The sequence below is a fragment of the Saccoglossus kowalevskii genome, chromosome 22 (assembly GCF_978046115.1).
Source record: "Saccoglossus kowalevskii chromosome 22, keSacKowa6.1, whole genome shotgun sequence".
NCBI classification, from domain to species: domain Eukaryota; kingdom Metazoa; phylum Hemichordata; class Enteropneusta; family Harrimaniidae; genus Saccoglossus; species Saccoglossus kowalevskii.
Genome location: NC_140662.1, coordinates 19981157 through 20005795, shown reverse-complemented (window position 1 = coordinate 20005795; position 24639 = coordinate 19981157). Strand labels below are relative to the sequence as shown.

Below are 24639 nucleotides of genomic sequence, written 5' to 3'. Positions count from 1 at the left end.
AGCACATGAAGAAATACTCAAGAGGAAAGAGTTAGCTTCATGCCCCTTGGTGTGAACAAGACACAGTAAATATGATTAAGGGTGTCAGATATGCTAATAAACATTAATGATAGTCGATAGTAATCACAGATGGTAGATCATATTGGAAAAAGATAAAAGATAAAATGCTTATCCGGAATTTGAAAGCAATTATAAAATAGAGATGCGCAACACGTAAATATGATAAGGTGCTACCCTCACTCATCCATGAAAACTAGATGATTAAAAACAGATCTATCGGGGATAGTTTGCATCTCGAAGGGATTATGCAATATACCAAGATACTACTAATACTACTACTGCTAAAATAATTATCACGGTACATTAAAGCCGGACACAGACAGCGGCGTCCGACGATTATCCCTGCCCGGCGCTCTTCGTTCAGGAAACAGGCGATTCGTCCGAGACTATATAATCTCATACTGAACAGGCACATTTTCTAGATGTTTAAGTCACGTAACAGAACATACGGATAAGTTAATTATAAACGCAATATAAAGACGAGAAGACAGTGGTTATATTTTCAAGAAATATACAAACAAATAATTAATACTCTCGGGTAAGTACTAATTCCACAAATCTCCCTTATTCATAGTTACCGTTAACTGTTGGAGTTTGTCACTTTTTACAAATCATTTATTGGCTAATTGTAAAAGCTTTATGGGTCAAATAACTGTATAGTTGTAATGAATAATTAGTTAGTAATAATATTACAGTTATTTCAGTGCACTCCTCCAGGAAATAAACACCATATCTAAGGATGTGAATGTGACCTCGGTTAATAAGCGCAGGTAATATATGATTGGCTATCCAGAACGCATGGTACCCGTTGACGCATTCTCACGGTATCGCATAATTCAGTTTAGAATGACAAAAATCAATGAAAGGACGAAAAGTTTGAAGAGTAGTGTCAGGGGTAATTCAAATAAATAAAAATGGACTACACGGAATATTTATTGTAACATATTCAATACATATGTTGCTATTTAAAAGTTAGAAACGGCAAGTGAGGGTTATGAGAAGCATATATAAAACACTGTCTTTGGAAAATTAGCATATTTGTTGGGAGATAATTACCGAGCAAAGCCGTACTGGAGAACGAGGACCGAAGTGGCGAAAAGAAAATTTCAAGACACTTCTCCAGGCCGTTCCTATACGGGGATTACAAGGTCCGTTGAAAATAATACCGTCAAAACAACAACGCCATTTGTTACTGTACGTGTGTTGTAATAATAATCTGTTTTATCAATGACGTTATCGCATTCAAAGTAATAAAGTAGAAAACTACAGATATGAATTTAATCTTGGATAAAATCGAAATACATATCTCTGTACGAGACGCCATATTAAAGCACGCTGATTAGCCGATATTGTGCTTGCCAAAACTAATGTCTGACCCAATTACATAATTCTTTATACCTATTTACGACAGATAATCCGGATTACCCTGCTTTTGAATGAGGTTTTATTAAAACGGCATTGATTAAAAAGATTGTCCCACAATTACCTTTGGAGTTGCCATTTTGATAGAAAAAAAAACAACTATTTGAAATATATCGAGCAGCATAATAAACCTATTTACAAATATTTGTCTCAGAATAGCACTTCACTGAGACATGGCAACTGGTAGTCGATGATACTGGTTTCGTTTACTTTTTGAAAAGTGGCTTCCTTTTCATCCATTATGTTAGTTTGTTTTTACAGAACAAAACAGAACGACACTGACAGTCCAAATGCATGCACGTATGCACGATTTAATGTCTTGTCGTGCACGTGCATGTATCTTGCTATACGTACAGATTCTGTCTTTGATTGCAAATGATTTCCGCTTTTGCATAAAACATTAAGCGTTTGGTTAAAAAAGAAAAGTAAATCAACCCATATGACCACGAATACAATTATTCAAATTACAATTCTTGGTGTATGTTTCACCAAATTCTGGATAAACTGGGTCAGAGAGTGTCAACTTGGCTCTCCAAATATAGCGTTTTAGACTGAAATTCAAATGTAATCGTTTTTTGTTGTTTCTATTTCAGGTGGGTCTCAATACAAAGTCAAAATGGTCACGAAAAGTTGTGTTACAAGTACGTTTTGCCAGGAAGAAAAGTCTCTTTATAATCCGGACATATGCATCGCTAAGAATTCCGACTACGTGTGCGTGGCGTGTTGTAAAGGAGACAGGTGCAACGTTGGCGACGACGTTGCTATGGTGACAGCAAACGCGTCAACCATCTTGTTTTTGTTAACAGTAAATTTATATGCAACACACGTTGGAATATGGTCTTTATTTTTAAAAAATACGATAAGGACTGCGATGGGAACAGTAGTGAGAGTGTTTTATTTCATGACTTATGTGACTGCTAGGTTTCTGGTAAAGAGCACTATCAAAAATCACTTGATAATGGTCGCATTTGGCGGAGTATTCGCATGGCTTTGTTATGATCATCGCATATTAGCTACAGTAGTACGTTGCCCATGGTTACAAGATGAAACAGTGACATTTGAAAGAAGGATATATTGGAATTAGGTCGCCAAACTACACTCGATGCGCACACTGGCAGCCTTGTTCAAGAACAGTTGGATATACGTAACCCGTATGCAGCCTCGTTCCAGACATGTATTATTGGTTGAATGGAAATTACAGAAAATTCCTCTATAGAGTTCACTGAAAAGCAGGAGAAACCCTATTACATGAATGGCGCATTTCTGTTGTCAGAACTCTTTGTGAATACCGTAACATGATTGGAGGACACGTAATATGACGTATGCGCATACTGTTTATCAGTTGGTGTTCCACTGTGTGCCAAAATAATAATTAATAAATATAGTTAGATATTTGTGTATTAATTTTGATATAAAAAAGAGGTTGCAATATCATCAGCCTATGCTCTCAGAATTTCTGTACATGTGTTACATCATGTGATTTGTCTATGTTGCATTGCGTGCGGCGAGACTCATAACAAGATCAAGGATTGACAACAATCGCCTGACTTTGATTTACAGAGCATGACAATATCCTGCGCTTGATTCGTAGGTTCCGGAAATACTTTGACAAGAGTCAAGCCTGATAAGTCTCGAAACTATCACTTATGATACAGAAAATCTCCTGGTTTCGCTACAGTGGGATTATGAGCTTACAGCGAGTTGTGCGTCACAGACATGATCACTTTATAAGTTAGTATCATAGTCTAAATGAACACATATCTTTCCTTATGAGGATTTTTTTTATATATTATAAGTTTGTACATTTTCATAATAAATAAATACAGAGTCGCTAATTCGGCTTCTAAATTGACACAATAAATTACTACTAGAAAATTGAAACAATATGTTATGTTAGAGAAGTGTTTTGCAATCGTCAACTTCAGCTGGATTGTTATGCGACAAATTGTAAGATTACTGTATTACTTGGAGCGCAAATACATCACCCCATTGAGCTTATTATTACTGTGAATTCAAAGTGGATCCGTTGTTTATTATGTAGAATAATATTTACTTTTCAATAAAAATGCAATTATTTGTACGTAGCGCTTTCGGACATTATAACTACTCGTATGCATACTGAATATTCCTAGAATGAGAAGAGCGACATGTTTCTGCCTCTTTCCCTGGCTGAACACATCCATGATCGTTACTTCTTCCTATGCAGAATATTGAGTTGTTGGTGGGTAGTTTTAAACAGGGGTATTTGCTGCTTGCTTGTTTGAAAATGACTCCTTAAGTTGTTGGATATTTGCCAATGTCTTAGTTAGATATCGTGATACGATATGTTGAAAACAGTTGTATCCTGTAAACACATATTCCTTGGTGAGTTAAAGTTAGTGAAATATTAGTATTAATATCATCACGGAATTCTTCAAGGGAACGACAAAGTAAACAAGTCTAGTATTTGAATGACCTAATTGGCAACAGCTAATGTTCAATGGCAGGTTATGTCAACTTATTTACTTTTGAAATAACCTCTAATGTTTTACATAATTGGACGTTTTCGTGACTGATTATATCAAACATATTGGTACTAAAATCATGCAACTCTACTCTTGAAAACATTTAAATAAAAAAAGAAAATCACTCGAGAATGAAAAAACACGGAAATAACAAATTTCGGTTAAGCTAGGTGGTCGAGGGGAAACCTCCACACTACAGAGACACTATCAAATAACATTTACTCTTAATGTGTGTCACATGTGTATAATTTGAAATATTTCATCGCATTGATCGATCGTGTTTCCGAATAAATAGATTTAAACGTACCTTGAATCAATACAAAGATACACAAAGAAAATCTTTTTGCATTTGGTGGTGGATCAATATATCTGCGGGTTTGTACTAATGTATACGGGATCGTCGAACTAACAATATATCCATCAATTAATTCATCCATCAAGGTAACGCCATCATGTTTATCATGGCGTTAAAGTGAACAAGCAATTTTCGCGGTCGGCTCCCATACGGCAGTACTAAGGATCTGTTTCTGTACATAGTTTCGCCGATGAGCTTCATTTACCGTATTCTCGTGCTTGTGCACGCTGTACCTGTATAAGAGCCCTCTCATTTGCATTTTGAATAATATGTATTTTACCTTGAGCTAAACTAAGGTTTTGTATTTAGAAAATTGTGGCCATTTTGTCTTTTAAAGAACTATTTGTAATTTTGTACTATCTACTACTTGTGTACGACTGACATGTAATATTTTGTGATCAAAAAAAAACTTGATTTTCTATGTAAATATCCTAACACTTTCCAGAAATACAGTGTGTATCACAGCACTGTGGAATGGACATCCAAATAGGCAGTAATACGTCAATTTAAATATTACTTTAAATAAATTAGCAGCAATATTTTGAACACTATGAGAACTGCATAAGGTTATCTGTTTAATAAATACACATTCATCGCAATATACACACTATTCGTCTTGTTATTGCTACTACCACGGCTGACTGTGTTAGAGATATTACCCCCCCCCCCCATCATTCTGATCTACTTTGCGACTTTGTAAATTAATAACTACAACAATTCATTATTAAAATACAACAATAATATTATCAAAATGGCATCTTATCATGTTTTGTCACTTTCCTTTGATATTTCATCACATAATTCCGGCATGTTTTCAATCTCTTTTGTATCCATCGTCACACACCAACGCGGACAACTGCAAATGATCAGGAGTGTATTTATAATTGACGAAAATGTCCGCTATTAACCCAATATGACGTCATAAGTGTATTTATTCTGGTATTATTTGTGGTATATAGGCGCCTGTCACAACACGCGGAATGTATTGAGCAGTAACGCATGCGTTCTCTCGCAACAAGAACACACACTACGTGAAATGACCTAAATATCACAGTGACAGGTATGTACTGATGCAAACAGGATATATACGTAGCGAAAACATCGATACATTTGACGTATCAGGGTTAGCTGAAGTTAATTATCTACATATACTGAAATATATATCGTTTAATATGGTGAACAAATTAAAGTATATTTTATGTTTTGGCATGTGCGTTTAGTGAATGTGCATGAATGGATGGTTGGAATAGTCTATTTTTAGAACTGCTGGCAATCTGTATGTCATCTCAATTCACTTTTAATCTAGTATTGACATTCAATTTATATATTTATTGTTTTAAGTAAAACGAGTATAACTTTTATTTAATACTAGATCGTCTACATTTGCGGTGTTTGGGGGAAGTACAAAATAGTATATATTGTGCATGGTTTCATGCGTAATGAGATTTCCACAACACGCGGTAACATAACTTTACATACGTGAAAACAAGATACAGTTTCCTATTCGTTAACTGTTGGTTGTGTATGTATTAATCGTGATAGAAACTATGTTATAATATGTAGGTCATCGTAGAAGGAATCAAAGATAATATGCATATATTAATATCTCCGGCAATTAATTAGTGAAATGTAATATAAATTTAAATTTCACAACAATAATCGATATATCGAGAATTGGTAGTCTAACCTACCACGCTCAATACATACAATGATGGAGCCTGTGCTAGACGAATCTATTGAATTCTGCGGAGTATGGCCTGTTAAGTAGCCCTTAGTGTCACCACGAAGACGCCGGTCACTTCCACAGTGTGTACACACCAATGCAATACTAGTATTGTGTTTATATTTACATATTTGTCTCGTAAACTATTCATCCAATCAAAGTTATTGAATTCGTCACAATTCACGTTCAAGTACAGTTGATACGCTAGTGTGTATTCCTGAATAAGAGTTATAACGCAAACACTACTAATATAACTCTTTCTGTCCATGCCTGTCTATACGTAGGTGAGTTGTACGTTAAGTAGATAATGGCTCCAGTGAGCAAAATACGATATTAATTATCCAGAAGTCTTTGTATTAATTAAAACTAAGTGCGATCAATTTCTTTCTTGTCACCAAGGAGACGCAGGGGACTGAGACAATTTGCATAATGATATCATGTTAAATTGTTCAAATTAATTGTCCCGCGTAAATTTATTTGGGTTATGAAAAACTTCTTGTTTTGTAAAATAACATGTGATATTATTTAAATTATCACGTGAGAAACTCATGTGAGCTCATAAAGAGTATTTTTATTGTTGAAACTATTTTGTTTATTGTCTGCTATATGACGCAGTTGGAAATAATACTACTCAGTGGCGGCGGTACAGGGGTCCCCCTCGAAAAAAATTTTCGGGGACGTTGCCCCTTCAAAATCAAGCTGAAACCCTTTGTGTCAGTAAAATTTGCGCCTCAAATGCGGGAAGTAGCGCTTCAGAGGGTCTATATTTCAAAATTGTTAAGGGGAAGCATGCCCCGGACTCCTTAGTAAGGTCGCGCCTTCGGCGCAAGGTTGGTGAGCAGATCTCGCCCCGCCATGCAAAATGTTGTGCCGCCGCCTCTGATAGTACGTGTGATATCCTTCATCGCCAGCTTCTAGGTCAATAATGGTGATGCTAAATTCTCAAAGCGAAATAACTCCCTTATATACACTCGATGACACAATACATTACTTTATTTACCAATTCTTATAAATTCAGCTGATTTTTGAATTATTGAACGCAATGAGTTTTATGTAAAGCAATTTTAAATATTAAGATAAAATATCAAATGTCTTACTTTGCTTAACCTAGCAGTACTGGTTGTCGCATAGTTACTTACTAATCGTACTTAGGTCACTTCACAAATTCACATCCGGGTAATTGCCAGCCGGTCATATGGGGGCGTGGTTTCGTAATATTAATCTACAGGAGGCGCGCTGAGTAACTCAGTATAGCCTGTCCTGCGATCCGTGCATTTGGTTCAGTGTGCACTCACTGCGGTAACACCGTAAAGCGCAGCTGGCTGACCTGTCATGACATTTATATGACATCAGTTTCCTGAAGCAATTTTTCTAACATTGGAGTATATATCTTAATAATTATGTCGTGTCTACGTTGGACGTTGTTTTCACGAGTTAAGGATATTTAATTACCGCTGGGTTGTGAGCGTTGTAGAATGGCGGCGTTTTCAGGGACCTGGCTGCAACTCACAACATATATATGTGTCTATTATTTAACGTTCCTTTCACATGGTAAGTACTGTGTTGTTTGCTTAGAAACAAATACCAATATCGACCGTATTAATTGCTTCCGACGACATGCCTCGGTAAACCCGAGTCAAGTTTCGCGTAGGTCACTGCGAGCCAATTGTTGTGTTTTTATAGGGAAAATTCTGTTGGAATGTTAGTACACACGTTGAACTGTGTAACCCCGTTCCTAATATAAGTCTGTCTCAGGTGTGAGTAAATACAATGTCATTGGGTTGTCATTAGTAAACATCGAATGATTCTACGCTGATACATATCAGCACTCCGACCCGCACTAGTTAGGATACAGTTTTCATTTACAGACAGAATAATTTGACTTTAGAGAAAGTCTTGGCGTATCGTTATTTTTATTTCGTGTTAAACCCCGCGATTTTAGTTTCGAAATGGTTGTGGAGCCTATATCTCTTCTATAGTGTGCATGTGCGTGAATGATTTGAATGGGTTATTGGATGGATTAGAGCTATGACGTGTGAATATAGATGCTATAATCATAACACATTCATGCTGTATTTACGGAGTCACGCATACAGTCTAATTTCACGTCGGGTATTCCTAGCGTGTGATATGTGTGTATGTTTATTTCCAAATCGTCGATACCGTCAGAACATTGTCTCGGCTAGCACGCAGCTATTACTACCAACCAACGCGTAGTTCATCCAGAATATTTTAATATTTAATCAATAATGTGTATTCATGCCATGAAATATTATCTTTATGAGTGAAACGACGAATGAGTGTTGTGTAAAGCTGTTGAGTACGCGTGGACAAGTAATGCGTAAACGTTATTCGTTGTATATGCAGCTCTTCGTGTCCCCCTTTCTACCCCTTCTTACTCTACCCGATCAGATACATGCACCACTAATAGCTAATGTTGACTACATGTGAAGGAAATAGAGCATATTGATACGGTGTGTTTTATTGAATGGATTTACCTGGTTAACCATAGATCATATATCGCACGGTGAGACAGGTTTTGTACTGTAGGCATGTGTGATGTTTAAAAGAAGTCGGTCTTAAAATTGTTTTCAGTTTGAGGCGACTCAAATATTAGTGATTTAAAGAACGCAAACTTTTTATCTGGGATACTGTCGGAAATGTGGTCATCGGTGACATGGTATGGTTTGGTTTGGTTTCATTCTTGCCTTGTTTCAAAGCCGATATCGGACATCCATGCACATCATTGAATTTTGCAGTGATGAGCATTTGCATTTTGACATTTCCATAAAAAAGAAATATTTCGTTATTGTGTGTGTAATGCGCATTTTGCATTAGCCTTTTGCTTATTGGGTATTAAAGTATTTGGGTTTAAAATAGAAACCTGTCAAATTCTAAACAACCTGCCTTTAAACTTCTTTTCAGACATAAAAAACATGTAAGAAATTTGAAATTATGTTAATTTGATTCCAAATAAACAAAGAAATGATAGAAAAGTGTGTAACAAAAATGTATTTGGCATAAGACATTATGCATTCGAACGATTAGCAGCCGATGAAAACAATATCTTTAACGTCTCAAATGTTGATTGTATCGTGAATTCAGTTATATTATCTATTAAATCAAAAGTATGACAAAGAAATATATATTACAGTAAGGACACTGTGTATCTGGATCGATGTGTAATATCATTATTCATATCATTGTTGATTATATGTTAAGTGCACAATTACAAATACACTTTCTCAAAAATGGTTTTACAGTGTTTTCGTATTGGATTATTGGTATCAAAACTAATTATACAACTATAAATAATAACTGTAATTGAAGTGAAAAAAATATGTTTCGTAGAATAATACTATGACATAATGCGTCTCCCAACGTTGACAACAGTGTGTCATTAACATCGTATTCAACGTACGAGATCATGTACTAATATTATTTGCATATTACAGTAATCAACACTAAATATGGAAATGATGTAAGTATACTTATAAAAACGTTTTGTAATCCCGCGAGAAATAGAAATAGAAAAAATCGGTTAAAAATTATGTTGCATTGATCATATAGCTCCATCAGAGTGAGCCAGATTGCTAGCACTTTAATGCATGACAGAACAAACAAGTGCATTGATTTATTATGAATAATTCATGATTTGTCTTCTTGATATCCATTATCTGAGATTGGATGAGAAATCTATGATGACTCTAGTCAATGCATGCAATGAACACCATATATATTTGCTGAACAGTTAACATGGTAACGCTTTATTTAAAGAAGGCGCGTTCGTTATCGGTGTCTTTTAACTAAAATACGAATTCTTAGAATTGACCTATTTACACATTCATTTCATCTATGACGTGTTCAAGCAATATCTTTGATTGATTTTTGGTGCATAAATGATGGATAAAACTAACTTTAGTTATCAAAGTTTAAACATACATACATATATACACGTTTACAAATCTCTATGAAATGATATATGCTGCTCATTGCAATGTAATCAACTGGTACAACACTGCAAATCAGGATGATAACGATCATCAATTCGAACACGCGCTGTGCGTCGACAACAGCCCTTTAAAATCGAATTACAATAGTCCACGACTTCATTAGCATGCAAGTTCTAATTATTATTTCCCATTTGTTCTGAACGTGGTTAATAAAGCGAACAAAAATGACCCGATTGTTAATTGATCCTCGACTGATGGATAGATTGTGAGTTGGTTATCGACAGGTCAATGGAGGTATATCGAATTGCATCTTCCTAGGATCCATCTATACTTAACACTGCCACTTGCCAGCGTTTCATCAAATGAACCAATTAACGTTGGACACTGCCACCCGGAGATATTTTCCACGCAAACTACTTATAATTCATTCAGAGGTAAAATGTACTAACAAAAGAGGTTGTTTCCATGGAAACGGGTATTTTGCACACCCGCCCCATTATGGTATTTTGTGTATGAAGATGTCCACGTTTTTGCATGTATTCAATGATTAGACTGATTTGCTATATCGACAATTAAACCAGTGAATTGACGTCGACATAACTCAATTGGAGATAACATAATTGAAGTAATTGCCCCTATTGAAGCAAGTGGATCAATGTTGATGTAGTAATCGTGCATTCACCACTTCAAGCTTGATTAGACGGATTATTCTGCTGACATCTAAACCGTTTAGGCTGATTTCATAGGAAACGATGTGACATGATGTGATTTCACTTCCTGGTTTAAATAATAGTGAAATTCTTGCTATATGGATGTCTCCGACGGTTTGGCACATGCACGCTAAATCTTTTCATAGAGACGACAACGCATGTTCACATTTCGGCGATGACCGTTACAAATTGGCACTAATGACAAAAAAGATCAATAATAAAAAGTGACTAAAATACCCCAGTGTCGGTTTGCTAAAAAGCAATACCTATTTTTATTTGGGTTCATGTCTTGCAACAGTGTAAGTGTGTGCCATTAATACCACCTAGGCCATTTAAACTGTGCTATTTTTACCCTTGCCATTATTTCCTGTACCATTTTAACTGTGCCATTATTTTCTGTACCATTTTTAACTGTGCCATTATTTCCTGTACCATTTTAACTGTGCCATTATTTCCTGTACCTTTTTAACTGTGCCATTATTTCCTGTACCTTTTTAACTGTGCCATTATTTTCTGTACCATTTGTAACTGTGCCATTATTTCCTGTACCTTTTTTAACTGTGCCATTATTTCATGTATCTTTTTTAACTGTGCCATTATTTCCTGTACCATTTTAACTGTGCCATTATTTCCTGTGCCATTATTTCCTGTACCTTTTTTAACTGTGCCATTATTTCCTGTACTATTTTTACCCGTTCACATATTTCATGTGCCATTTAACCTGTGCCATTATTTCCTGTACCTTTTTTAACTGTGCCATTATTTCCTGTACCATTTTAACTGTGCCGTTATTTCCTGTACCATTTTAACTGTGCCATTATGTCTTGTACCATTTTAACTGTGCCATTATTTACTGTACCATTTTAACTGTGCCGTTATTTCCTGTACCATTTTAACTGTGCTATTATTTCCTATACCTTTTTAACTGTGCCATTATTTCCTGTACCATTTTAACTGTGCCATTATTTCCTGTACCATTTTAACTGTGCCATTATTTCCCGTACCTTTTTTAACTGTGCCATTATTTCCTGTACCTTTTTAACTGTGCCATTATTTCCTGTACCATTTTTAACTGTGCCATTATTTCCTGTACCATTTTTAACTGTGCCACTATTTCCTGTACCATTTTGCCCGTTCACATATTTCATGTGCCATTTAACCTGTGCCATTATTTCCCCTGTCTTTAACCCGTGTCGTTATTTGCCCTGTCATTTAACCTGTGCCATTATTTCCCCTGTCTTTTAACCTGTGTCATTATTTGCCCTGTCATTTAACCTGTGCCAGTTTTACATTTCCAATAGTTCTTGTGACATTTTCCAAAATTCTAATCCTTACAACAGAATTTGTTCACTATTTACACAAATCGTTCAAAAAATGTGTTTTTTTGTTCGTGTGACAAAAAACGTATGTCAACTCTAATGCATGCTATCAAATGTACATGATTTTCGTTGAATCAGAAAATCAGCCAGCTGCATTCAAACAACACCAATTATCACTGATATTTACACAATGAATTACAGCGTAAGTTGCTTCAAAAGATGCTGCAGCTGCATGTCCATCTTCTATACAATCTATGTCACAACCAAAGATAATCCTCTGCTCTTTGATATCTAAGCACATCATGTAAAATCCCACTTAGCGCATCGATGCATCACACTGCGAAGTGCTCAGTTCCTACAAGTAGAGATACTTACAAGAAGATGTCGGAAAGCAAATACCACTTGGGAGAATCTAGAAACGTAACGACTTATTCTTGCATACAAGCACCCTCGAAATGATTTTTACGTAGTTATAACCCCCTTGTCGGTCAATATTCGTCTAAGATAACCGAGATATGTCTGGGGACATTTATAGGAGGGAGGGAAGGAGGAAGTTGAGAGGGGGGACAGAAGGAAAGGAAAGAACGAGTGTAATAGGAAAAAAGACAAAATGTAGCCAAAAACAGAGTTCACTGCTGCATAAATGTATTATCCAACTTCTTTTGTGTAAATGATTAATGAACCGATAATCAGAAGAAACAACTTGGATATACACGGCACAGCACTCCCGATACATGCCGAATCAGCATGCATCAAAAACCTGCATAGACCTGTCTCTCTGTAGAGTAACTGCCTGGACTGATTTAAAAAGGGCAGAATTTGAGTCCCTAATCTTCCAGTCACGGAGGTTGAAATCGTAACTTCCTTCATAGCAGAACAATTTGGCTTAGTCTGGGTTGTTCTGCGACCACACGTCGGAATTGTCTGATAGCTCTGCCATAATAATTGAGGTTGATATACTGTAGAACACGTTGAAATAGCTGTATGGAATTTAGCTAAAGTGTCGACTATCTCATTGTAGTTCTATAAAAAAAAACATTCCTAGAGACACAAGTGTGCATCATATCTGCGATTTAAAAATTGTTTATGACCTATGACCTATGCTCAACTATATTTTAGAAACGATACAATAACATGAGATACTACAAACTCAATACAAAAATATCTATGTTGGATGAAATAAGGCATGTATATTTCATGAGAAATAAATAACCAAATGACAATGATTATAATTATAATTAGTTGTATCTATCTAGGTAACTAGAAACAATGGTCATTTTATTATATAAATGTATTGACTTAGTGAAACGAAATGAAATCGAAAAGAATACTTCTTTGCGTGACTGTATATGCGTCGATCTATCGTGTGGAATACCCCGAGCATAAATAAAATTTAACTGAACATGGATTGGTCATTACACTGTAAATCTCGTATTTAATTAAATCACTTGTTCTGATAATTGGACAATTTCGTTGGGAAATTTGTTTAGGGATTATAAATATTTGATTACCACTCACGTACTTTATCTGTACGTGTAAAACGTGCTCCAGGATATGATTAGATTGGAACATTTCCACCATATGTGCGTATTTTAATTAATATTTTGATTTTAATTGAAAAACCTTGATTGACAATTTCATAAATTGTTCACTGACAGTGATGAAACAAACACTTAAACACTGGTTACTGTTATTAACGTTTTTTTTTTTTTTTTCATACAAGTCGTTTCTAGTTACGGCTTCTATATGCTAGATGAAGGTTACTAAGTAAAAAGTACAACAGTCTACATTATTGAAAAGGTTAATACGTAATACAATTACCGGCTTGCTCGGATGATGATGATGTTGAATTGTGTCGTTAAGGAAAATTAATGCTCAAGGACATATGTTGAATTCGAGTTCCCTTGTTGCTACTTTACCGTATGCGCATGCGCAACAGTGAAGAATTCGTTTTCTAACCAGTTGGATATGCTTCCATTACCAATGTTCTTCAGAGAAAACATCATACAGACACCTGAATGTAGTAACTACATTTTGCATTTGTTCAACGTTCAATGGTCTATATTAAAAGAAACTGTTCTGTACCAAACTGAAGTCAACAAATTAAAATGCATATTCCTCGTGGGCTGTATTGATCAATTTCCATTTCACGTGAAATATGACTAAGCAAGTGGAGAGGTCAAAGATTAACCAACGAACACTATGTGTTGTATCAAGTGATCTGTCATCTTCTCATTGAGTTCAATAATGGTTATCATCAAAACAGTACTTGTTAATATTTGGTATACTTCAGTCACTGTGAATATCGGTTTTAAAGCGGGGGAGTCGTCACCTGCGTATGCGTCAGATGGCCATAGCGTGTAATTGTTTACAATCAAACGTCTACCCATGAGCCTTTGTGTTTTTAGCGTGTGTTGTTATCATCGCTTGGAACTCCCGCTTTAAATACAATCAATAACAAATTAGCATGGGAGGCATGTTCATTGCCGGGTCATGTGGTGTGTACATTGATATTGCTTAACAACTATTCTATACCCAGCTTGATGTGGAGTCATGTGTTATATGTTAAATCGTGATTAATCGTTGTTATGAATGAAGTTGTTTAGTAGCAAACTGTAATTTCTATACAGTATAAAAAGTTCAGAAAACTTTTCGAAATAGTGTTATGATAAATAACATTAATGAAATAATATCAGTTTATATCTCTGATTATATATGATATTTCTTTTGAATATTATTATTGATGTTCTCAAAGCGACAACAGATTCCCATATTTCTTACCTCTCCCGTGTAATAGTATTGTACAGAATATTTAATTGTGTTTTCAAATGTCTGTGATCATTTTATTTTATTTTAACTTTTGTTTTAGAATTCTCTATTCAGTCAATTATGTTTAGTTTTTAAGCGACTTATTCACGTCAAAGTAAAACAATTAAAATTAACCCAGACGTGTACGAAGTCATGTCATAAATCAACACAGATCGCTATTTGATTAATGGAATACTTATTTGTCTACACAATCTGCGCTAAACATTAATCACTGTATAATTGAGAGAAAACTCTTCAGAAATTACATGTGGTAAAAGCATTTAGTTTTGAAGTGTGATGATGGGCACATTTGCATAAATGTTTATTGATTATAATTAAACGTTACCTAGATTTTAATTGTGCATGGTTACTGTGCATATTTATCACTGAAACAGCTCACCTACCAAGTAAATTTCAATTAATTTGAATAAATCTGCATAATTTGCCGACACAGTTTTATAACTCCATCATATAATTTCAACAGTTTCAATCTTACAGTTTCTTACAGTTTCAATCAATCTGAGTTATTATAAAAAATCATGAATTCGACTAAACCACAATTTTTTTTTCTGAATCGCAATTAATTAGCATATTTATGTTAATTACAGCGTTACCTTCTTCAATAACACCGCGTGCGATTGTGCCTATATATGTTCATTTCCAAACCTAGTAATTATTAATTTGTCTCGAATGATTGATACCCGTGACAATAATGTGTTAAGCACGTACATGGATCAATCGATCTATTTGATATATGGATCACTTCACACTACTTGACACTGTATATACGAGTAATGAGTTCCATTCATTATATTCACTGGGCTCATCTACATATGTCAACATTAATGCATGTCAAATGCATATTGCACATTCTAATCGATTTTTATAAAAAAAACATAAGGCCACAAAATCCTGAGGCAAGATATATATTTCTTATCAACTGACTAAAACATCACCATTAGTATTACCAATATACCATGATCGTTAATAACCCTTTCTTGTATGTCCTCTTAATGCCTTGCACTATTCAAATGTAACATTGGGTAATTAGATATTCTTGAATATTCATTGTTTCGTTTGCATACATTATATTTGATTTCCCGCGTTTTCTAAATAACTCTTGCTCATTCTTTAATCCCAATAAGTACTTACACTAGTCCTGTCGAGCTGGTATCTTTGGCACCAAATGAAATTTATAGAAGTAAAACATTTTGTTTTGCGTGAATAAATCGCTTAATCAATTGATTTACCGTTTACTTGGAACTTTTTTTAAGAAGTTACCTTCACTGTTCATTTATTTTATGAATAGCACCTATGTAAACCACGGGAAACACATATATCATGTTTTATTGCCCACTTTTCTTGACATTTCTCTTATTATATTTGTTTTCTCAAGATAAACAATTGTTGCATGTTTATGGGTTGTGTGTACGTGTTAGCGGGTATGAATATAATGAATGTGAATGCAACTGATTCGTGTATGCCGACGGTTTGAGCATGTATTTACTTGTAATTAGTGTGATACCATTTCAATTTAAAATATGTCACATTTTGGCGATTTTTTCAAATTTGGGACGGTGAAATTATCCAAAATAGGCCCGTAAATAATCTGTAGGACAAAGGCAATTTTCTTTAAGTTAACTAACGTTCTGCCAGTTTGTTCCCCCCAACTAGACTGTTCCCCATACGAAGCAATTCTTTATGTGAAGGTATTCCCCTGCGAGGTTGTTCCCTCTATCTGCCAGGGTGTACTTCCTGCTAGACTGATCGCCTTTGAAGTTGTTCCCTGTTCCGCCGTTCAAATTTTAACAAATTGTCAACCCTGTACATAAACTCTTCCCTTAATTCCAATCGTACAATATATATTCTAATTAGCATAAAATGAACCCACGACTTCGCAATCAACGAATCGTACGGCGAATCTAGTTATGTGATTTGAATTGTATATTTTCTAAATCGAAATTAAGTCTGAATCCAATTGTAAAACAAGTTTTTGCTGAAATATTCGTCAAAAAAAGTTTTTTCTGAGATCTATTTGTTCTTCTATAATACTAAGTTCTATGAGATGAGAACATCCCACACAAAAAGTCAAGAAACGGAAGCAACAATATATCTCAATTAATTCATCGCACTTTCCATGAAGCCATTTGTTTGGCTGTATTTCAAATAATGGTCAAGTACATTTTAAGTACACTTTATAGGAAAACCGTGAGAAGAATACAGTGTCATTTAAATATGTGGCGTTCTATTTATGTCACGGCGATCGTTCATCAAGGTGTGTCACCAGAAGGAGGTCACTTATACACCGAATACATATATACATCACTATGTACATGGCTCATAGGCACATACACCAGAGGCCGGAAACCTCACTAAGCCTAGTAAGCATATAAAAAGGCCTGCAGCTATTAAGTACTGGTTAGCTACTAAGTTAGTGCGGTTTCATGAATATGGTCCTAAGTTTCGTATTTTGTTTTTATTATTTCGTCCAGTATTTTATTAAATTCACCAAACGCTAGGGTTAACATAATTCTATAAAAGCATGTGTTGACAAAGTTTAAAGCGCAGTAGTCGTCGCGCTGCTCATGTGCGAGATATATGGGTCTCATATAAACAAAGATGGCGACTTTGACTGTTGCGCAGATCAACGAGTAAGAACTGACAAACCTCATACTTGTGATTTTCATTTGAAGAGCGCATTGGATTGTGGGAAAATCAATGTTTATCATCACAAATGTGGCACATGCGCAGCGCGACGACTACCGCGCTTTAACCTGTTTTCATTTTTAGACTGAGTTGAGACAAGATCGATCTTGATAGTCCATTGACTTGAATTGGCCACTATTCCATCCAAACCATTGAGACATACATATAGTGGGATACAAGTTTATGTTGTAAGAATTGTGTAGTAATATTATATTCACATGACTGATAACTGTAGAACCACGTGCACTGCATTTATTATTTATCAAGTTGTTTCGGTTAATTGTAGGTTGTATGCCGCTTTGCGTTTTGGGATTTGTAACTTCCATTCACGAATATGAGTTAGATGACGTTATTTTGACGCCATTAGCAAATTTGACATGATAACATATGGAAATCATATGATGGTCTATTACGTAGTCCCCGGTTGTAAAATATATTGGTTAGAACTAAACGGCATTAGCAGGCCAAATTCCCGGTTGTCATGACAGCATTCACTCCAGCAATGCAATATGTCAACTCTAGGTTCCTCACATTGTGTATTCTGGTCCATTCATTTATATCACGTTTATCCCAAGTGTCGTTGTATTACGTTATTTCGGCTATCCACTTAATTAATTATTCAACTCAGTAACTTACCCAAATGCAATTACGTTATACTCCCTCTGGAAAAGATAGTAAACGTGATTGACATTGTTATTGAAATAACAAACATAATGAAAGGAAGCGGAATGGACTCATATGTTTTGAGAATTTTCATCAATTTTAATAATATTAATTAAGCAATATTTCGACTTGCTGACGTTTTTACGTTTTCAGTTATTGTGTCTGTAGAGGTAGAACTTTGTGATGCAGGTGACAGTGAGTCAGAAGATATGCATTCAATTCTTTATGGTTGTTATTACATTGCTACCACAAGTACTTAAAGCGGGGGAGTCGTCACCTACGCATGCGTCAGAAGGTCATAGCGTGTCATTGTTTACAAACAAGCGTCTACCCATGAGTCTTTGCGTTTTTAGCGTATGTTGTTATCGGGACTCAATTCCCGCGCGTGTGCAGGTGACGACCCTCCCGCTTTAAAGTACTGTAGAACATATGGAGTGTTTAGTCCTAAGCTCATTTGCTATGACAGGGTATGTATTGCTTATGATAAGTGCTTAAAGCGACATTGTCTTCTACTAAATAAATTGTTAAAGCGGGGGAGTCGTCACCTGCGCATGCGTCAGACGGCCACATCGTGTCATTGTTTACAAACAAACGTCTACCCATAAGCCTTTGCGTTTTTAGCGTGTGTTGTTATCGTCGCTTGGGACTCATTTCCCGCGCGTGCGCAGGTGACGACCCTCCCGCTTTAAGTGACTTCTTGGGATCGTTTGCCTCAACATCCAATAAGCTTGTCAGCAGACAGAATAGGCCGATTGGTGGATATTTTGACTTGTCTTTCCGTGTATCACAGTGAGGGACTGTTTATTGATGTCAAATTATTACGTGCAGACGACACACAGACTGTTTGTTGTACAAGATGCAGTTTACTGACAGGTATTTTAATTAGTTAATTCGGAAACCAAGATGACCTCCCTTGTCCACAAAACTATATATTTTCGGAAAGCTTATTGTATGAATTTTAAAGTTTTGTTTTTTATTTTATTTTTATGGACACTGTAGTTTGAAATATGCACAAAAATGTGCTTTTTGGGTCAAAAGTGATTTAAAAAAAATTAGCCTCTAAACTATGCTTCTGTTTCTTGTCAAAATTGGTTTATGGGTACATCTGTTTACTATGAAGAAAGCGCCGTCTTGAAAATTGTCTACCAGTTGTCAATTTTGTAGGGCAGCAGCTCAATTTGAATACAAGTTTGACATGGAGCTCGTTTCTAGAGTGGTATATGCTAATTTTCATTATCGAACATCGCTACATTACACATGTTCAGGGCCAAGTGAGTAACATTTATGCTAACTTGATAACAATTGGTGATCTTTCAGACTGACGTCACACAAGGATCAGTTGTGGACGGAATGTCACAAGTGTATATTATAAATTGCATGGATTAAAGTAGTGTGAATCATATTTGTGACTTAATTTTAAATTATTCAAAGTTTTTAAATGAAAATTGTCATTATACTTTGCTCTTTACTTCGAACTTTTAGCGTTCAAGGCGTTATAAATGGTCACCACACACGCATGCGCAGTCAAGGTGTCAGCGTCGCAAGTGTCGCTACAGAAGCCTATAACCATGCATTGCGACCACCGTTGCACTCTGCTTGGGTTCAATGACCGCTGACCGCACACTCAGACACAGTGTATGGTGTACATACTTCAATATACATTTGTTAATAAAAAAAATTATGCTAGATCGTGCACTATGTCTCCCGCATCGTAGTTTTACAAAGCTATCCAGTGAGACGAAAATCATCATCAAGCTAAGTACGTTCACATTCAACGTGTACCTGTCTGAATATCGATTTGGATCCGATAACGACGTCAATATGACGTCACAGAGGTCAATTAGGATTAAATTGGGTCTGTGAGTATGTATAATAAGTATGGGTATTACGCATATTATATAGGTTATGGCAATGTGTACGTTGTTCGACATCGGAGTTAGGATTAGTTAGGCGTCAGGTTAGCTGCGACTGAGAAAGAAGTACTTAATTTCCAGATGTCACGCACATACAGTAGCGGGTGCATAATACATAAAGGAATATTTTGATTCATGTCAGATTTTTAATATTTCTATTTTGAAATGTCGGAACGTCGAAAATATAATATTTATTATATTTGGATGCTCATGTGCACAAATATTTTGGGAAGCAGTTAATTTTTCTATGAACCAGAAGATTCCATTAGAATTCCCAATCATTTTATTTGGTATAGACAGAATCAGAAACACTGAATCTAATAATTACTGTAGCGGCCTTTGCTGTCTATAAGTCAACTTGAAAAATTATTAATCAGAAAAATGCAAGGAATATTTTAGTAAAAGAATTATAGCATATCACATATAGAAAGAAAAAAAAAGTAAACTTATTCAAGAATTTCTTCGTGTCATATAACATTAATATTATTTTCATTATTAATAGTATTGCACTTTCTTCTATTATAACTTTTTATAAATTTTATACTTTAGTAATTTGCAGAAATGTCATAGCTTCCTTTATGGTGTTAATAAAGGATTATCTGTTAAAAAGAAAAAAAAATATTTATTCAAAGAAGTTACGGTGAACGAGATAATGTTATGTTTTTAGCAATTCTACAAACCGTGCTGAGACGGTGCATGTAGGTTAGATTTACGTGCGTGTGACTTTTGTTGTGTAGTGTAATAGTGTATTGACATATGACACACGGTGCTTGGTACACGTAAATGTCTACAACTGATTACCGCATTAATCCACTGCCGTCTGAGACACGGTACGACACGAGACTACGTTGTCTGGAGATAAATAGATGGACGCTAAATCAGTTGTACTATCTTGTCTGATGACGTCATGTCGTCTGGGTTTTTTTCAGAAGAATTCACTCTGCTCATTCGTTGTCTTAAAATGTTAGTATTTATAGATTCAGCAAAAAATTAACATTTTGATAGATAAAGTTTTGCGATGTACATGTATTTTGCGAATATGTGTTATTTAAATCATGTCGTCTGCTCATACTCAAGGCTCGTGACGCCCTTTGTGGTCATCGCACCCCAACATGCAATTGGCGCAGATAATCACGTGATATAAAAGCACTATTTGGCAGAGGCGCGGATTGTTTCACTGTCCGTCGCTGTCACGTTGGTTAAAATAATAAGTTCAATAAGTGTATAGGTAAAATAATAAGTTCCTTCAAGTTCACTGTAAATGATAGTGGCTAACACTGAGTATATTTTCCATTTTCAGTTACCTGTTTGGACTGTTACAAATGCGCTCTGTCAGATTCAGTTGAATATTGTTCTACGAATTCAGATGTTCAGACGTGTCCGTTTGGATACGACACGTGCTTTACACAAATACTGTATGAAGGTAAGGATAATTGGACGCGAGCTACTTATATACATGCGGTAAAGATTTCACTCGGCTCCGCCTTGGTCGCGATTGTGATAATTTCTTATATGCTAATTTTTACAGGTGGTAGTGAATATGAACCAATCCAAATGACCAAAGGTTGTATAACAGGTGCATCATGCGAGGATGAGAAAATAAGGCATAGCAACGAAGAGTGCAGCAAATCAGATGGCGATTTCATTTGTACCACTTGCTGCACGGGACAGAATTGTAACAAAAGTGCTACATCCAATGTAACTATGGTTACTAGTGACGTCACCGTCATTGCACTGGCCGCTGTGGCGCTTGTTGCCCTGACAACTCCTTACATAGGGATGATTTCAAAGTGTTGGTTTCGAATAAGGTGACTGGTCGGACTTTAGAAAGAAGATCACGATTTTATCAGCAACTATGATTAATATGACTGATGGATGACGTACGAGTCACGTGATGTCAATTATCTTGATTTTATGTGCTTGTTACAATTTCAACTATTATAGGCCGTCCTTGTGCAGCACCTGGACTTTTATGATTAATTGAAGTAATCTGTCAGATTCAGGTGAATCACGAAACATACATTGGGGAAAATTATTTGACACTCGTTAATACAAAATGTTCACAGTTTAATTATTCAAACGCGGCTTTTGCTAAATGGTTTTATACGTCAGACATTCCACTTTCACAGTATCTCAATATAATTATACAAAACTGAACGACGAATTCGCCGTCATAGAGGGCGACATATTACTTGGACTCGGACAATGGTGTGCCCTTGGTACTTCTGTTTATACATCATATCAATAACAATGAAGCGTGACGTCAGTATGTGTATTCCAAACAATAAAACCATAGGGAGGTCGTGAATTTTTTAGGTTTTGTGACAATAAAATAGGTGAATTTAAGATAGTAAGGCACTTTTAATTTCTTCAGTATATGAAGTAACATGGACCATTAACTAAATGTTTCACATTAAATTTTGGTCATCTGCGAGTTATTTGAAAGATGGCCATTTGGCCGATACTGATCTAATGTTCGGATATTTGCAACTTTTATATTTTTAATATTTTTGATATTTAAATGATTGCCTCCGTATCTGAAAGGGAAAACGTTGCCATGGCAATATTCGTTTGATAAAATTACGAACAAATTAAAAGAGCATGTATCCTATACACGTTCATTTAAAAGCGCATGCTATGATACTGCTGTGTTTTCTGCCAATACAACGGTTTTATTTCAGGGTATGTCAAACCATATTTTCCATACAAAATTAATCTGATATATACGCGAAAACACACAGTACACTAGTGTCGCATAAGTACCGTCAGTAGAGAACATAATACACGGAATATATACTGCGTCACTATGTCATATGTCTTCAGATGGCTCGAATGAAAAGCACTATACGTGATGTAAGCGCTCGAATGATAAGAACAGAAGAAGACACGTCACCAATAATTCATTAGTTCACTAATCGTCGACAATCAAGCCGTAACAAAAGAATCACATATCATTACTGGAAAACATCTGGAACAGCTACTTGCAAAATAGAGCATTCTCCTATCACATTTAATTGTATTTGACCTAGTTTCCGGGCAGCGTTTATATTTCCAATGCCTTCAAGTTGCAATTATGCGAATAGTGGCGTTCGTAAACTTGACAGTATTAATAACAATAATTGATATTGAACCTCAGGTAGTTGTCGCTGAGATGGGAAAGGCAAGCCGTTTCACAATAGTTTATTTTATATTTACTGCCTGGAAATTAAAATACTTAAAGGGCGGCAATCGTCGCGCCGCGCATGTGCGACATTTGTGCTGATAAACATAGATTTCCCCCACAATCCAGTGCTCTTTTCTAATGAAATAACAAGTACAAGTTTTGTCCTGGGCCCAACTTGCACTAACTACCGCCTCGATATCTTCCATTCACCAAAAAAAAAACAAAACTCTCAGCTTGTACTTGCTGCTGTGCGCAACAGTCAAAATCGCCATCTTTGTTTATATGAGACATATATCTCGCGCATGCGTGGCGCGATGATCACGCCCTTTAAATTTAAAGCGTGTTTATCAAGACGGCTAAAATATCACAGTTCGAGCGGAAGGAATTGATATATTAAAAACAGCAACGAGAATACAATTGATATTTAATCATTATTCTGTCTATGTGACCTGCCCTAGTATGTATCGGATATACTGATCACCCGTCACCTTGGCAACAAGGCAGCAGGAATTGGACGAATGTTTTTTCTACTATTCACAAGCTGTTATGATTGTTATATCACTAATGTATTGAAACAAATTAAGGTCACTTCAATATTTTGCAAGGAATTATATGTCACGTGACAAACCTGTCATTTATTTCACTGTTACATAAAACAAAAACATTCCATAAAGTCAGAGTAACACAGACTTTGATATTTCCAGGAATTACCTAAAGTTGTATTTTGTCTAATATATACGTATATAAGTCGAAATGACGTCATTCCTCCTTTGATATAAACGACTTGAATCTATGTAAATCATGTTCTCAATGTTTCACAATAGCGGATATGATGTCATAATTCACCCACAATCCTTTGTTGGAGAATCAAAATGGTGGACTACTTAATAATGATGAAAAGTTGAACATTTAGAGAATGAAAAGTTTAAAAAAAACCTGTAAATTGCAGTCTCATATACGGACCTCTTTAATCTGGAAGCATTATGTTGTTTGCCCGGACTTCCCCCTTCAATGTCATGAATACATATATGACGAAACTGTGTTGTTAAATGAAGGCAGTTATTGCATTTTAATTAAAATATGTTCTTTGTGTGAATTTTTGAACAACCATCTAATTGCACACATTACAATAGTTATTCACAGCGCAATACAGATTACACACTTAAACACAGACATTTCGAATGTCTAGCTACATCATTTGCAACATTTGGCTGTGCGTTATGCAACAATATTAAAGCGGGGGAGACTTCACCTGCGCATGCGTCAGATGGCCATAGCGTGTCGTTGGTTACAAACAAGCGTCTACCCATGAGTCTTTGCATTTTAGCATGCGTTGTTAT

The 24639-nt window shown here is 35.7% G+C and overlaps 1 protein-coding gene across 3 annotated transcripts in view; it reads left to right on the top strand.

The window, feature by feature from the left end:
- LOC102809995 (uncharacterized) overlaps positions 1 to 24378 on the top strand; it is an 80354-nt gene extending 55976 nt beyond the window's left edge. Inside the window, exons 1-3 of one of the 3 annotated variants that reach the window (XM_006823002.3) lie at positions 7318 to 7615; positions 21437 to 21559; positions 21665 to 24378. In XM_006823002.3, the coding sequence (XP_006823065.1) occupies positions 7540 to 7615; positions 21437 to 21559; positions 21665 to 21948 (483 nt within the window). In that variant the 5' untranslated portion in view covers positions 7318 to 7539 and the 3' untranslated portion in view covers positions 21949 to 24378. Of the gene's footprint in view, positions 1 to 2075; positions 5094 to 7317; positions 7616 to 21436; positions 21560 to 21664 lie in introns of those variants that run through there. The other 2 variants (XM_085495929.1, XM_085495928.1) reach the window with 2 other exon arrangements.
- The last annotated feature ends 261 nt before the right edge of the window (positions 24379 to 24639 follow it).